General features: G+C 35.0%; 1 protein-coding gene across 1 annotated transcript; it reads left to right on the top strand.

Moving 5' to 3' along the window:
- The first annotated feature begins 13,337 nt into the window (after positions 1-13,337).
- LOC140809393 (large ribosomal subunit protein eL18y-like) lies at positions 13,338-14,990 on the top strand. Its single transcript, XM_073166995.1, has 5 exons — positions 13,338-13,443; positions 13,533-13,622; positions 13,719-13,847; positions 14,229-14,411; positions 14,551-14,990. Exons 1-5 carry the CDS (start codon positions 13,441-13,443, stop codon positions 14,707-14,709), a joined length of 564 nt encoding a protein of 187 aa, XP_073023096.1. The 5' UTR covers positions 13,338-13,440; the 3' UTR covers positions 14,710-14,990.
- The last annotated feature ends 240 nt before the right edge of the window (positions 14,991-15,230 follow it).

Below are 15,230 nucleotides of genomic sequence, written 5' to 3'. Positions count from 1 at the left end.
GACTTTTCAATTAATCTTTAACTATAACATATTAATTCGTTTTAATCCTGAATTAAACCAAACCTAAGCATAAAATTCCCAAATTAAAAACTTAAACTTCTAATAATTATTTCAGCTTAAATATAATTTCCCATAATTTTATTAAGATTAAATCTAGGGGTTTCAGTTTATCCTTTAAATTACGTTTCGTGCGGTGATTAAATCCCGGATAATTCCAAAACTCAAGTTTTGATCTGAAACTTACCAAACTCCTTAAAACATCCCAAAACCTATTTATAATCATTCCTAGACGTAAGTTGAGCTTATTTTATAACTTAACCGAATTGTTTTAAAACTTGTACCGGAGTCCCGGTTTTAATCCGAATCGACTCGAAACTTAACCAAGGTTTTCCCAAAACTTTTACCATACGTAAAACATCTCAAACAGCCCCTAAACCACTCCTTCCAGCCCTCAAAACCCACGATAACAGCCCTCAAAATCTGCTGGTGTTTAGACACTTTGAAGTCTCACGCCTCTCCATGCACGAACCGTAATCTTATCGATTTTTGTCTAAACTCCAACTTGTCCAGCCATATCTCGACACCTTAAGATCAAGACCAAGCCTAGCGACTCCTTCCTAGACCATGCAATCCACGGCCACAGCTCTCCCTCCTCATTTAATCGCCCTATCCCCTACAAGCTCAAAAATCGACCCTAACAACCCTCGAATTCCACCTAGCTGAACCAACCATGAAGGACCTCTCCAAGGCTGCGGTTCGGACCCTGCTGGACCTCAACATGACCTGGTTTGGTTCCCCTTTGGCCAAGCCCCTCCCTTCCCCACTCTTGTCCACCAAAAACCCCAACCCAAACCACAAAACCATCGGCTCCCTCACCACCAAGAGCATAACGCGACTCCAGCTTAAATGACAGAAACTTACCCCTTCGCACAGCCCCTTATCACACGTTACAGCAGTCCCCTTGCAACATTTCAAAGAAAACATGAGTAGTGAACAAAAGATGCATGTGTTTGAACAAAAACCGAGAGATCTCCATGATATGCTTTGGATCATGAATTCCACAAACAAATAAACATAATACATCATGTATATAACGTGTATGATGCAGCAATAGAAGTACGTGGCGTGCTTTAGATGAAATGGTGCGAGAAGATCGAAGACGAGTGCCGGAAATGAATTCTTTTTCAAGAACAAGGAATGACCGAGGAAACCTTCAGCTTTATTAAGTTGGAAATGGATGGAACCGATGGCTATGCTGCTATGGAAGATAATGCAAAGGGGATAATCAGAAATGAAAGGGTTGTCCGTTGGTGGGAAAGGTAGTTGGTGTAGGGTAACCTTAAATAAATTTTTAATCAACTAGATAATAGTCCTTAAATGGTTAATTATAACCTTAAAAGAGTTTTAAGCCTAATAAACTTAAAAATAGGCTCATTAAATCCAAACACGCTCCAGAAAAATATTTCGTGTTGGAAAGATTTTGAAAATATTAGCCGAACCCTCAAAAATTTCCCCGATTCGCTAAAATTTGTGTATCGATAAAATTTAAAATCTTGCGGCTACAAATACTCAATAAATCTCAATTCTTGAAAATTACCTTTAAAACATCTTAAATTAATATTTAAAAACAAATCGTGTAATTAAAATAAATTTCCTGAAAATTCTCCGGTCTCCGTTCCTCGTTCGAGCACGAAATGAAACTTAAAAAAAATCTTTAATGAATGAACCTTTAAAATTTCATGAATTAAATTCTACCATGCATGAATTATGCATAAAATGCGTAAAAATATTTAAACACAAATTAATGAAATAAAAATGCATTTAAAACTTTAAAACAATTTAATAAAATACCAAAGAAATTTAATAACTTGCATGCATGTGGTTTACGTGAACTTTTCGATTTTCGAGACGTTAAAATCTCCCCCCCCCTAAATTGAATTCCGTCCCCGAAATTAGCTTATCCTCGATAAACAAAAATTTTAGACTCTTAATTCTAATATTTCAATAATTCACGCTTCCGCTGCACTACTATGATAAAATAAGTGTTAAGTTGTCCTTACGTCTCCTCAATTCTAATAAACTCTATCTTCTAAATTCTCGTTTGCGAAATTCAACTTATAACTACCTATGGTGACCTAGTTTCTATTTTACTGAACTCGAATTTGACTTATCTCGCAGTTCCTCATACTAGAGATGTGTATCCAAACTTATTGTACTTTACTTTTCTTATACAATATCCATAATGTTCATCAACCTATTACCTTATCATTTATGCAACCTAAGAAATCTTAACACCAAGATTTTACTGATCGACTTATATCTTCGGTGATACACTTAAAAGTTAAACCTTATCTCAATCCCATAATAATATTTGCCTAAGATCCTTGAATCGAATCTTTATCTTATGACACCAAACTTACCTAACTTAATTATTTATAAGTACATCCCAAATATTAAATTGTTACAAATCTTTAAATTCGAGTAGCGTTAATCCATAAAACCCAAATATACACTATCGAACTTCTACCTAATTAAAAAAATCATTCTAGCACCAATTACATGCTTAAATTATTATCTTCTCAATTGCAATAAATTTGAGGCCTAAGACCCTTAGACTTTCTTCATTGGAACAAATGTTGCATTCTTACGTATCATTAATGCTTAATTAGTACTAGCGTATAAAACTTAATAAGTTCTCCTATGATAATGATGGACTAACTCTAATAAATCAACTTCACTTATAACCCATAAATTCTAGAATCCTCATATCAAGATTTTAGATTGTTTACTCAATAAAAATCTTAATATTCATTCATTGATAATCTATGATGAACACAACATGTTTCTTTTGGTTTTTATTTCACCCATAATTTTTGTACGAACACCTATTTCATAAACTTAAAATTCAAGCTTACACGACCCAAATAGCATTAGATAACATAATCCCAATACACATATTCACTTATTCTCAAGTTTCTCAATGATTTTTAAAAATTTCTTAAAACCAGGTGTCTACCTCAATTCTTATATACGTCTATCAAGTAATCTAACCATCGATCATACTCAATTTTTTAGAAAAGTTAAATTCCAACAAATGTATAATTTTAACTCTTAAGATCACGATTAAAAATTATGATTCATCAAACTTAAATTCCCAAAATTTTTGTTAACTCCATGTCTACTCTTATAACTTAACTAACTGATCAACTTCACCTTAAATTGTCATCACTTTAAATTCTTAATTTGCCACAACATTATTTTACTAACACTTAAATTTTTAAGCCCAAAATTTATTCATCTTACAATGTCCTTGATTACATTTCTTATAATATTATAATCCAATTGTTTCAAGCTTCTAGATGTCCCTTCAAACCTAGATAATAAAAAAAAAAATTTCTTGTCGTTTAAACCATTCCTCAAATATTATCCGAGTTTGTCCTTAATCTTAAGAATCCAACAATTACTCATAAGTTCTTGGCATTCCTAATCCCATTTTATAGGTTTCTCGTAACATAAAGTTCAATAACCTTAAGATTATTAGAACCAAGATCAATTCTCATAACCTCGAAAATTACTGATTTTACCCAAGTGTTCCTCAAAAATTCGAATTTAATCCTCAAATTTTCAAAATTTTCAATTTGGTCCTTAAAATTCTCAAAAATTACAATTTTGTCCCTATAACTCCTTGAAATTTGCATTTCTTTCTTTTGTCATAAAATTTTCGACTTGGTCTCGTTAAACCTTAAAATTCTCAAAACTAAAAATTTAATCCCAAAGTTTGGTAAATCCAAAATAGTCCTTAGAATTTTATTGTTGAACTTAGGTCCTCAAATTATTGGTTAATACAGTTAGGCCTTAAAATTCTCAATCCATGCAATTCAATCCTTAGGTCCCACAAGATAGATCATGCGTCCTAAATTAATTATACGTTTATATACTTCCAAATATCGTCGTAATCTTCGAATCATTAATCTTTATAAGGAATCCAAAAAAAATTAACTCGGTTAGCAACCACAAACCATCAGTAATTTCTTAAAAGATCTACAAGTCCCAAAGACATTCATAATTTTCAAGTTTAACTTATGACCCACAAGTAGAACATCATCACTACTAACCAAAAATTAATATAGTCAATTAATTTACAACCTTTCCAAGCGCCCAATTAGTCATAACCCTAATCATGTCCAACTCCACCACAAAACCAGCATGCATGACAATCATATAATTTCTCATTTCATATCGTAACATGCATAAAAAAAATTTAAATCATCTAATCTCAAAACATAATGACAAATAAACATGTACCGTAAAACGTATATCATGTAAAAAATGCAGGTGATATCATAAATCTTACAAAACATTTAAAACCCTTAAACTTACAGACTTGAGGCTTGAATACTGAGCTGCAGAAGCTGACGGTGGCACAACCCAGTACAGGATCCTCGCTCTGATACCAATTGTAACGTCTCACTCATTTTTAAAATTCTACTGGACATTTTTTTTAAAAAAATAAAAGTTCGTATTTTTGAAATAACATTTAAAAATGATCTTAAATATTTGACAATAAAACTAGCGCAGTTTAAAAAACATAAACGTATAATAAAAATCTTAAATTGATCAATGTATGAAAATATTCATCTCCTCTCAATTTCATAAATCATAATGCGGAAAACATGTGGTACTCAGGTCATGTCACTGCACCAGGTCTGTCTACTCAGATTTCGGAACCTCAAGTCTCCTCATCATGAAGCTCACTTGCATTACACACGCCTAGTGAGTCTAAAGACTCAACACACCTGCATCGTTAATAACAAGTACATATACCTAGCACACAGCAGTGAAAAATATCATACTCAACATACCTTTCATGAAATTTAAAAATGTAATATAAACATGTCGTGTAAAATCATGACGTGTCCAAACAGCTCATCGTTAATCACCATTCATCGTTTATCATTTATCGTTCATCATTCATCGTTCATCATTCATCATTTATCATTAATCGTTTATCATTTATCGTTCATCATTCATCATTTATCATTGGTGAATTCAGTTCATTAGAGGTGACTATTGTACATCATCATTTACGATGGATCCATCATACATAGAACCGCGGTACCCGACGGCTGTCGGACATCAGTGACAGGATTACCCATCCACTGTGCCTAGGCCTCATCATCATCATCATCATCATCATCATCAGCATTTACATAAATGTCTTAAACATTTATATATACTTCGATAGCCACAACTAATTCACATCATTCAAAACATTACCATTTTCATCACTTATAAAAATCATGAATAAATGCAATTTTTCTTAAATCCAACGACGTATATCTTCATAAAATCTTAAAAGTGTGATCATGATGCATAAACATTTAAAATATCATAAGTTTGTGCTCAGGGCACTGCCAGGACCAACATCTCACCTCAGGTGCAAAATGATCATTTTGCCCCTAACCCAAAAATTACCGTTTTGCCTGTAAACGTAAAATTTCACGTTTTTGACATTTTCTTAATTTCATTGACTCTAACATGTTCCAATAAATTATTTAAGCCTACAAGAATTTTCTCATATTTTTATTTGGCATAAATCGATGACTTTTCAATTAATCTTTAACTACAACATATTAATGCGTTTTAATCCCGAATTAAACCAAACCTTAGCATAAAATTCCCAAATTTAAAACTTAGACTTCTAATAATTATTTCAGCTTAAATATAATTTCTCATAATTTTATTAAGCTTAAATCTTGGCATTTCAATTTATACTTTAAATTACGTTCCGTGCGGTGATTAAATCCCGGATAATTTCCAAAACTCAGTATTTTGATTTGAAACTTACCAAACTCCTTAAAACATCACAAAACTTATTTATAATCATTCCTAGATGTAAACTCGAGCTCATTTTATAACTTAACCGAATTGTTTTAAAACTTGTACCGGAGTCTCAGTTTTAATCCGAATCGACTCGAAACTTAACCAAAATTTTCCCAAAACTTTTACCATACTTAAAACATCTCCTACAGCCTCTAAACAACTCCTTCCAGCCCTAAAAACCCACGACAACAGCCCTCAAAATCTGCTGGTGGTTAGACACTTTGAAGTCTCACGCCTCTCCATGCACGAACCGTAATCTTATCGATTTTTGTCTAAACTCCGACATGTCCAGCCACTATCTCGACACCTTAAGATCCAGAACGAGCCTAGGGACTCCTTCCTAGACCATGCAATCCACGGCCACAGCTCTCCCTCCTCATTTAATCGTCCTATCCCCTACAAGCTCAAAAATCGACCCTAACAACCCTCGAATTCCACCTAGCTGAACCCAACCATGAAGGACCTCTCCAAGGCTGCGGTTTGGACCCTTTTGGACCTCACCATGACTTGGTTTTGTTCCCCTTTGGCCGAGCTCCTCCCTTCCTCACTCTTGTCCACCAAAAACCCCAACCCAAACCACAAAACCATCGGCTCCCTCACCACCAAGAGCATAACGCGACTCCATCTTAAATGACAGAAACTTACCCATTCGCACAGCCCCTTATCCCACGTTACAGCAGTCCCCTTGCAACATTTCAGAGAAAACATGAGTAGTGAACAAAAGATGCATGTGTTTGAACAAAAACCGAGGGATCTCCATGATACGCTTTGGATCGTGAATTCTACAAACATATAAACATAATACAGCATGTATATAAAGTGAACTTTGACCCTAACTTGATGTTTTGTCCAAGATGTCACATGCAATGTGAAGGACGGTTCTAACACCTATGAAGGTGCTTCAAAATAATTATTCTCCATCATCTTCAATAGCTCGTGTTCTAAGAATGTATACAGCGATGAATTACATCGAGTTTGGTTTTAGACCAGTTATTAAAAAAATTCGAAATAATCATTCGTTAAGAAAACTGATTATTTTGAAAGCAATTTACCTTGGGTGAACTGAATAACTGAAATGAGGGGGATCAGTTCTTGTATGTATCAGTTCAGTTATGGTGAGAACTGAATTGATAACAGCTCGAACTGATCAAATCAGTTTGAAAACAATAGTTAAACAGTTAAATACACAAGATATGTTTATGGATGTTCGGAGACTTCAACTACTCCTACGTAACCCCTCTACCACCCCGGGTAGGTTCCACAAGAATACTTTGATTTATACAATACCTTGCACAAACGCACTCAAATTAGGACTTACGTTACTGCCTAACTGAACTCCTAGCCTAGACTGAAGGCAACACCTTCCAACCAGAACTTTTTTAACGTATGTGTTAAATACTACATACACAAGTTTATTGTCTTTGTTCAAGACTCGCTCAACTTATCAGTACGTTTTTTTTCTGTATATATGTGAGTGATGGGGTGTGTGTGTGTATGTGAGAACTGTTACGAAAGTGTTCTCACATACTGAGGGAAATATGCTTCTAATCTAAGCTGATAACACTTTGAAGTGTTCCCTCAAATCTGGGATGATCGCTTCTTGTAAGCTCATATGAATTGTGCGTGTCCTTCTTCTTCACACACTTCTTTTTCTCTTGTTGTGTATTTTTTTATGATCTTGATCTTCTATATATTGGGGCAATGTATCTGTACATCAAGACTCGTCAAAATTTTCTATTTCAGTTGAATCTGTTCTTCGATATTTGAGACTTGTCCTTTATGACAGTCATTTTGGGATGCCTTGACTTTAAGCTCTGCTGCAACATTCATTATTGTCTTTCGACTGGACAATAGCTTTTCTTAATGCGCACAGCTGGTTTCCACTTATATAAGCTTGTCGTGTTCAGCAAACTGGTCGATTCCAAATGGATGTTCTGAATTGGTCAGTTGAACTGGTTTGGTGAAATCAGTTGGCTCGTCAGCTGAACTGATTTCACTGCTTCAATTGAACTAGTAATCTGGGCTCTTTATCAGTTGAGCTCTTCATCAGCTGGTAAGGCTTCTGAAAGTATTCTGTTGAACTACCTATTACCTGGACAATCAGTTGAACTGGCTTAGTTTAAGCAATCAGTCGGCATTTTCAGTTTGCGTCTCGATAGCTTCGATTTTGGCTCGATAGATTTCTGCGCACTTAGGTAAATTTAACATCAACAAATTTACAAGTTTTGTTAACATCAAAATCAATATTGTGAACATGAAATGTTCCAACAATCTCTCCCTTTTTGACGATAATAGAACTTGAGCAATTAAAGCGATCTCAAATTAAATTTTAAAATTTAATACTGATTCTCCCCCTGTGTGAGAATCCAAAACATTTAAGGCGAATAAAAAGAGTTTTATATTTCGAGGGATAAGAAATCTCCCCCTCAAGAACTGAGTTAAAAACAAGTTAAAAACATTTTTCAGTTCAAGAGATAAGAAAGCTCTCCCTCAAAAACTGAATTAAAAACTCCCCTTTAAAAATATAATTATTTACGCAATTTTAGTTTTTGCAACTTTTAACATTCAAGCAGTTTGGACTACAAATCTTGAGACATCAGCTCAGTTACATAGAAATCAACTGGATAAACATGATGTTTATTTAATCAAATAAGCGTCTCTTGTATCATACATTAAGAACACCAACATCTGTAAGGGAATTGCTACTACAATAGTAAATTTTAAACAACATCAAGTATCAGTCAGGTTTTACATAATAGAGCTGAATGTATCAATAACTGGTTGCCTTGATTGCTTTGGAATGCTGCAATGATCTTGAGTCTTTTTGCCAGCAGAGCAGCTAATTTGCCTTTGGACTTGATCTCTATGCTGGCTAACTGGTCGAGCTGACTCAAAATAGACTCAATTGATGCTGAACCGCATTGATAATCTATTTTGATATGATATTTCAATGAAGCGGCGGTATACTTCTGATGATTAAGTTCCTAATCATCAGACATTTCAGCATAGCTGTGTTTCGTCTGTTGATTAGCTAAACTGGTAGGCTGACAACTGAAATCTTGTCCATTAATCAGTTTAGTTATTCTGCTGTCAGTTTTGACTCAAAATCCTGCAACCTGCTAAAACATCAAAATTCGGAGTCGAGAGAAGTGGCTACAATGTTAGTTGCATAGCCAACAATATTTTCTCTTCCCACGGTAAACTCATATAAAATTTTTAAGAGGATTTTGAAATCCATTTTAAATATCATTTTGAAATATATTTTAAAATATCAGATTTCAAATGTCCTTCTTAGATCAGCTAGTTTTGATGCCAATGGAAGGATCGGTTATGACACCTGCCAATGAACTTCAAACACAATATTCTACATGAACTTCAATAGCTCGTGTTCTAAGAATGTATACATCGATGAATTAGATCGAGTTTGTTTTTATACTAAGCGAAAAATACTCGAAATAATCCTTCGTTAAGAAATCTGATTATTTTGAAAACCTTTTACCTTGTGTGAACTGAATAACTTAAATGAGGGGGGATCCGTTCTTGCATGTATCCGTTCAGTTATGGTGTTCATGGATGTGTGAACTGATAACAGCTCTGACTGATCAAATCATTTTGAAAACAATAGTTAAATAGTTAAATACACAATATATGTTCATGGATATTCGGAGACTTCAACTACTCCTATGTCACCCTTTCTACCACCTCGGGTAGGTTTCACTAGAAAAGTTTGATTTATACAATACTTTGTACAAACTCACTCAAATTAGGACTTACGATACTGCCTAACTGAACTCCTAGCCTAGACAGAAGGCAGCATCTTCAAGCCAACACTTGTTTAACGTCTATGTGTTAAAGACTAGATACAAAAGTTTGTTGTCTTTGTTCAAGAGTCACTCAACTTATCAGTACGCTCTTTTTATGTATATATGTGAGTGATGGTGTGTGTGTGTATGAGAACTGATACGAAAGTATTCTCACATATTGAGGGAAATATGATTCTGATCTAAGCTGATAACACTTTGAAGTGTTCCATCAAATCTAGGTTGATCGCTTCTTGTAAGCTGTTATGAATTTAACATGCCCTTCTTCTTCACACAATTATTTTCTCTTGTTGTGTATTTTTTTGATGGTCTTAATCTTGTATATATAGGAACAATGTATCTGTACTCAAGACTCATAAAATTTGTCTGTTGCAGTTGAATTTGTTCCTCAATATTTGAAACTTGTCCTTTCTGATAGTCATTCTTGAACGCCTTGACTTTAAATTCTATTGCAACGTTCATTATTGCCCTTTGACTGGAAAATATCTTTCCTTAATGCGTTCAACTGGTTTCCAATTATATAAGCTTGTTGTGTTATGCAAACTGATCGATTCCAAACTGATGTTCTAAACTGGTCAGTTGAACCGATATGGTGAAATCAGTTGGCTCGTCATCTGAACTAATTTCACTGCTTCAGTTGAACTAGTCAGCTGGGCTCTTCATCAGATGAGCTCTTCATCATCTGGACGGGCTTCTGAAGGTCTTCTGCTGAACTACTTATTAGCTGAACAATCAGTTGAACTGGTTCAGTTTGAGCAATCAGTTGCAACTTTCAGTTTGCGTCTCGATAGCTTCAGTTTTGGCTCGATAGCTTTCTGCGCACTTAGGTAAATTTATCAGAAACCAAAAAAAAAGTTTTGTTAACATCAAAATCAAAATTGCGAACAAGAAATGTTCCAACACAATGTCCATGTCGTGCTTGCTTCTATGCAGAGGAAAGACCATTGATGATTGTTTTATGTCTTTCAAAAATAAAAACTCTCTCAACATCATCAGTTATGTGATTCTTCAAACAAAACAAGCAAACATCTTTGATTCAATGAATAAAGAACCGTTGTGTGTCCCGATCTTTTGATACAAGTAATTGGTTGTGATATTCATCCCTAAACTATGGAAAAGCTTACTAACAAATAATCACGATATGAAACAATCAAAATTCAAATGAACCTACAAAGAAATTGTCTTTGACAATCCACGTGATACAATCGAAAAACACTACAAAGATTGAATCAGATTGAATCTTTGACAAGTTTGATTTTGATGAACAAAACAAAAGGCTTTTGAATATGAGAGAAAACTCACAAAATTTGATAATTCTTCATTATCCCATAATGTAATGTTACAAGGTATATTTAATAAAAACATGGAAAAATATCTTTTACAACCAGAAAATTTTGTTCCTTAATTAGTTCCGCTTCAAAAAAAAGGGTCACCTTCCTCCGCTCTAATCCACCTCCTGGGTACCTGAAATGGAGCCTTAACTAAAACTTGAGCAGGAGTGAGGAGGGAACCTCCATTAGCTCCTGCCTATAGGTAGCTCGTAGTTCCGAGTTTCTGATGATCTGTCCAATGAATGCGCACTGGGGCACGCATAAATCCTCGTTGGGTCGCACTGGGGCATGCTTGTCTCGTCCTGGTGCACAGAGGTGGGTGGGAGGGCGGAAAAGTGCGTTGTGGCGCGCCTGTCTCAGCTTGGATGCTTTCTATTTAGTCCTTCATCGCATGAATGACATTATTATGGCCCCAGATTTGATTGATATGCTCTTGGTAGCTTACTATGAACCCTTGAAGAGTTTCGTTGAACTTCTTGCTCCATCCCCTCGTAATTGTTAATGACGCAAACTCCAACATATCCCATGCTACTTTCTTAGGAGCATCATTGATCGCATACGTGATCGCATCAATCAAATATCAATTCACACAGCTTTTAAAAAGAACCAAGTCCAAGATGCTTCGCATTATGAATCAACAACTGCTCATGCAATAGGATAATGTGGTGGTTTTCATATTGTGATTTGGCTATCAGCAAAATATCTTTATAATTGTCTATCAAATATGTACCATCAAGTGATATCACCTTTCTCGAATATCTAAATCCTGCAATACACGCATGGTAGGTCAAAAAAGTATATTTGAAGCTACTATCTTCCTTGACCTTCAAATGTGTTGTTGATCCTGGATTCACTTGTTCAATCATATACAGATATGTAGGACGTAGTTTGAAACTTTAGACAAGATCTCCCCTCAATTAGTTTATGGAAACCTGCTTCCCCTTCCAAGATTTAAGTAACTAATCTTGACGCTCTTATTTTGTATCATTGCTGTACCGTTTTCAAGGCGAGCATTTATTGTTGTCCATTGAAATTTTCCACCATCATATTTGATACCATAGCTGCACTTGTTTGCCGAACCGAGAAACGTGATGATCCTTTTTTTTGTGCTACACACACCCTCCAAGTGCATTTATCATCTACATATCTTATTGAATAAAGAATTGTCGAACCAAAAACCGTGATGATGTATATCACCAAAAAATAGATATGTCCACAGACACTTTTTACTTCTTAAATATGTCGGACCAAGAATATAATAAAAAATATATGTTGAGTAACTAAATTTTAATTTGAGCTCACTTTTGTTAAAGCCACAATTCGCGTATACTTGATCTTTCAGATTGACAGTTATTTCAGCATTACCAAAATTTATGGCTCCATATCCACCATTCAACTTCAGGATGTTCAAGAACGTACATGACGTTCTTTGGAAAATCTGAAGTAATAGGACATTAAAAGTTGACCGTTTTAGTTTTTTCTTCACCTTTTGTCTTATTCTTAAATCAATAGAATATTAAAATTCAAGAACGTCCATGACGATAGCCTCACTACTTATCTTTTTTTTTTTTAAAAAAAATGATGGCATGGACAAGAGTTGCAGATGCTGGCAATTCACGTGCTCTTAGAACTCCTAGTTTTTTTACATGGTTTGTAGAAAAATGAACAAAAACAATATAAATAATCAAAGAAAACAAATAACATAAATTATACATACAATCGTTAACGAGGATAAGCGAACGATGTCAGACTGTTTTTATTTTTTTGGATATGAAATATCCATAAGAAAGAAGAAGAAATAAAATAATCAAGAATACAAAAGAAAAAATTTGAAAAAAAGGGAATAGGAGAGGAGGCCCCTAAAAATATGACAGGCTTATGAGGGAAAATCGGTATTTTAGATTAGAGTAAATGAGTAATTAGGTTTGAGCAATGTAAGGGTAATTTTGACCGAATTCATGATGAAACTTTAAATGAAGGTTAGTTTACAAATTAAAATGGTTAGAAATAAAAAAAAATTGAGTCATTATCGTGTTATTTAGGAAAATGGATCTGTTTAACAATTTTTTTAAAAAAAAGAAACTGCAGAGGAACTATTTTTTTAATAATAATGATTATTAGGATTAGAAAACAAAATACCAGGCTTATATTTTAAGTTAATCCTCAAAATTTTGGGTCAATTTCAATTCAAATGTTACGGTTCTAATTTGAAATCCGTTGGACCGAAACTTGAAAGCCCAATTTGAAATTAGTTGGGCCTGAACTTAAAAGCGTAATTTGAGATGAATGGGCCATTATTTTGGCCCGCCACTTTCTAAACATCACAAAACCCTAACGAGGGATTCACTTCTGCTCCGTCGAAATCCACCCACCCCCCATTCGGTCGGAAAGCAACAGCGGCATTCATGGTTCGAAATCAACTTTACCTCTCTTTCTTTCTCTAGAAGTATTTCCCCCGAAATTCCTTTTAAATAATGTTTGAATATTTGTGATCCAGGGTATCGATCTAGTTGCCGGAGGTAAGTGCAAGAAGACCAAGCGCACCGCTCCGAAATCCAATGATATATATCTTAAACTCCTCGTCAAGGTATCTTTTTTGTTTTTCTCCTGTTGGTTTGATTTGTTATTATTGAGCTGTTGGGTTCAAACTCGAGATCTGATAAGTCATGTGATAACGCTGCAGTTGTACCGATTTTTGGTGAGGAGGACTGGGAGCAGTTTCGATGCGGTGATTTTGAAGAGACTGATCATGAGTAAGGTCAACAAGGCACCGCTCTCTCTCTCCCGTCTGATAGCTCTCATGAAGGGCAAGGTACATTTCTGCAAGTCTTTCTTTTATGTTTCTGTGCTACTTTGTCTAATTTCAAGAGGTCGGATAAGTACTGTCGTTTGTGAGACTAGCAAGTTAACAATTTATTCGAAGAAATGCGATTGTTGCTAGGGTTTGAAATTTAATTATTTCGTTTGTTAAGTTTTTGTTTTGTTTTACTTTTGGGTCGTGTGATTTTTTTGCATTGGCCTGGCATCTGTTTTGGTATGGTTACTTCCATGCAAATTCTAAGTTGCACAGCTATCTTTATTTGCAACTCTTGTCCACATTTTCTACGTAGAACCTTATGTCAACCTTCGTTTCATATTAAACATTTCACGTTCATTGTCTGACGGTTCTGTACTCTGTTATGGTCATTGCCAGGAAGACAAGATTGCAGTTATCGTGGGTACTATCACTGATGATATTCGTGTATGCGAAGTCCCAACACTGAGGGTCACTGCTCTCAGGTTTACAGAGACTGCGAGGGCTAGGATTGAGAAGGCCGGTGGAGAATGTTTGACTTTTGATCAGCTCGCCCTTAGAGCTCCTCTTGGGCAGAATACCGTAAAGACTTTTCGAGCTTTAGTATCTCTAGTTTGTAATGTTGATTGAATAGTTTGCGAGGGCTTTTGTTTTCTGATACTTCAAAATGGTAAAAAGTTCCAAGTGTATCGCGAGAGACTTACAACTGATATATGATCAGGTACTCCTGAGGGGTTCAACTAAGGCTCGAGAAGCAGTGAAACATTTTGGCCCAGCACCTGGTGTTCCACACAGTCACACCAAGCCTTATGTTCGGGCAAAGGGTAGGAAATTTGAGCGCGCCAGAGGAAGAAGAAACAGCAGGGGCTTCCGGGTTTAAGTTGCGAAGTTGGTTGCAGTTAATTTGTCGGTTAAAAAAAAGTGAGATTTTTTCCCCATGTGTTGTTTCAATCTTATTTACTGCTTATGGATGCACTTGATATCTGTGGCAACGCCTTTCTCTTTATCAACTCTTAGAAATTTGGTCTAAAGAACTTTTGCGAGTAGAAACATTTTTACTTTGTATAAGTGGAACTTATCAAATTATATGTTTTGTTATTTAAGTTTCAGCTTCAAATTTAAAATTTATTTTATTATAAAGATACGAGTTCACTTGTGCGACTGAATATGCATCTCAATGCTGCATTTAAAGAGAGGAAAGAAAGAATGACATGAATTAGTATTTTGTGTTGAGGATCTTTAACTAAGTTCACCAACTAGCCAAGTTTACCAGTCACTCCCAAAGGAATCAAACCAAAAATATCTTAAGCCACTCGATTTGACTAAATTATTTAGTTCCTTAATTCCCATCTTATTGAAATTTGAATATATAACTCACCTGGTGAATGATTACTTGTTTTT

Source organism: Primulina eburnea, chromosome 13, assembly GCF_022965805.1.
Source record: "Primulina eburnea isolate SZY01 chromosome 13, ASM2296580v1, whole genome shotgun sequence".
Lineage (NCBI taxonomy): Eukaryota > Viridiplantae > Streptophyta > Magnoliopsida > Lamiales > Gesneriaceae > Primulina > Primulina eburnea.
The sequence above is the reverse complement of the archived record's forward strand: the minus strand, read 5'-3'. Positions and strand labels throughout refer to the sequence as shown.

Bases quoted from the DNA above. Each gene is read 5' to 3' on its own strand.
- LOC140809393 (XM_073166995.1), top strand. The intron at 13,623-13,718 runs GTATCTTTTTTG...ATAACGCTGCAG, and splicing joins ATCTTAAACTCCTCGTCAAG to TTGTACCGATTTTTGGTGAG. The intron at 13,848-14,228 runs GTACATTTCTGC...GGTCATTGCCAG, and splicing joins TAGCTCTCATGAAGGGCAAG to GAAGACAAGATTGCAGTTAT.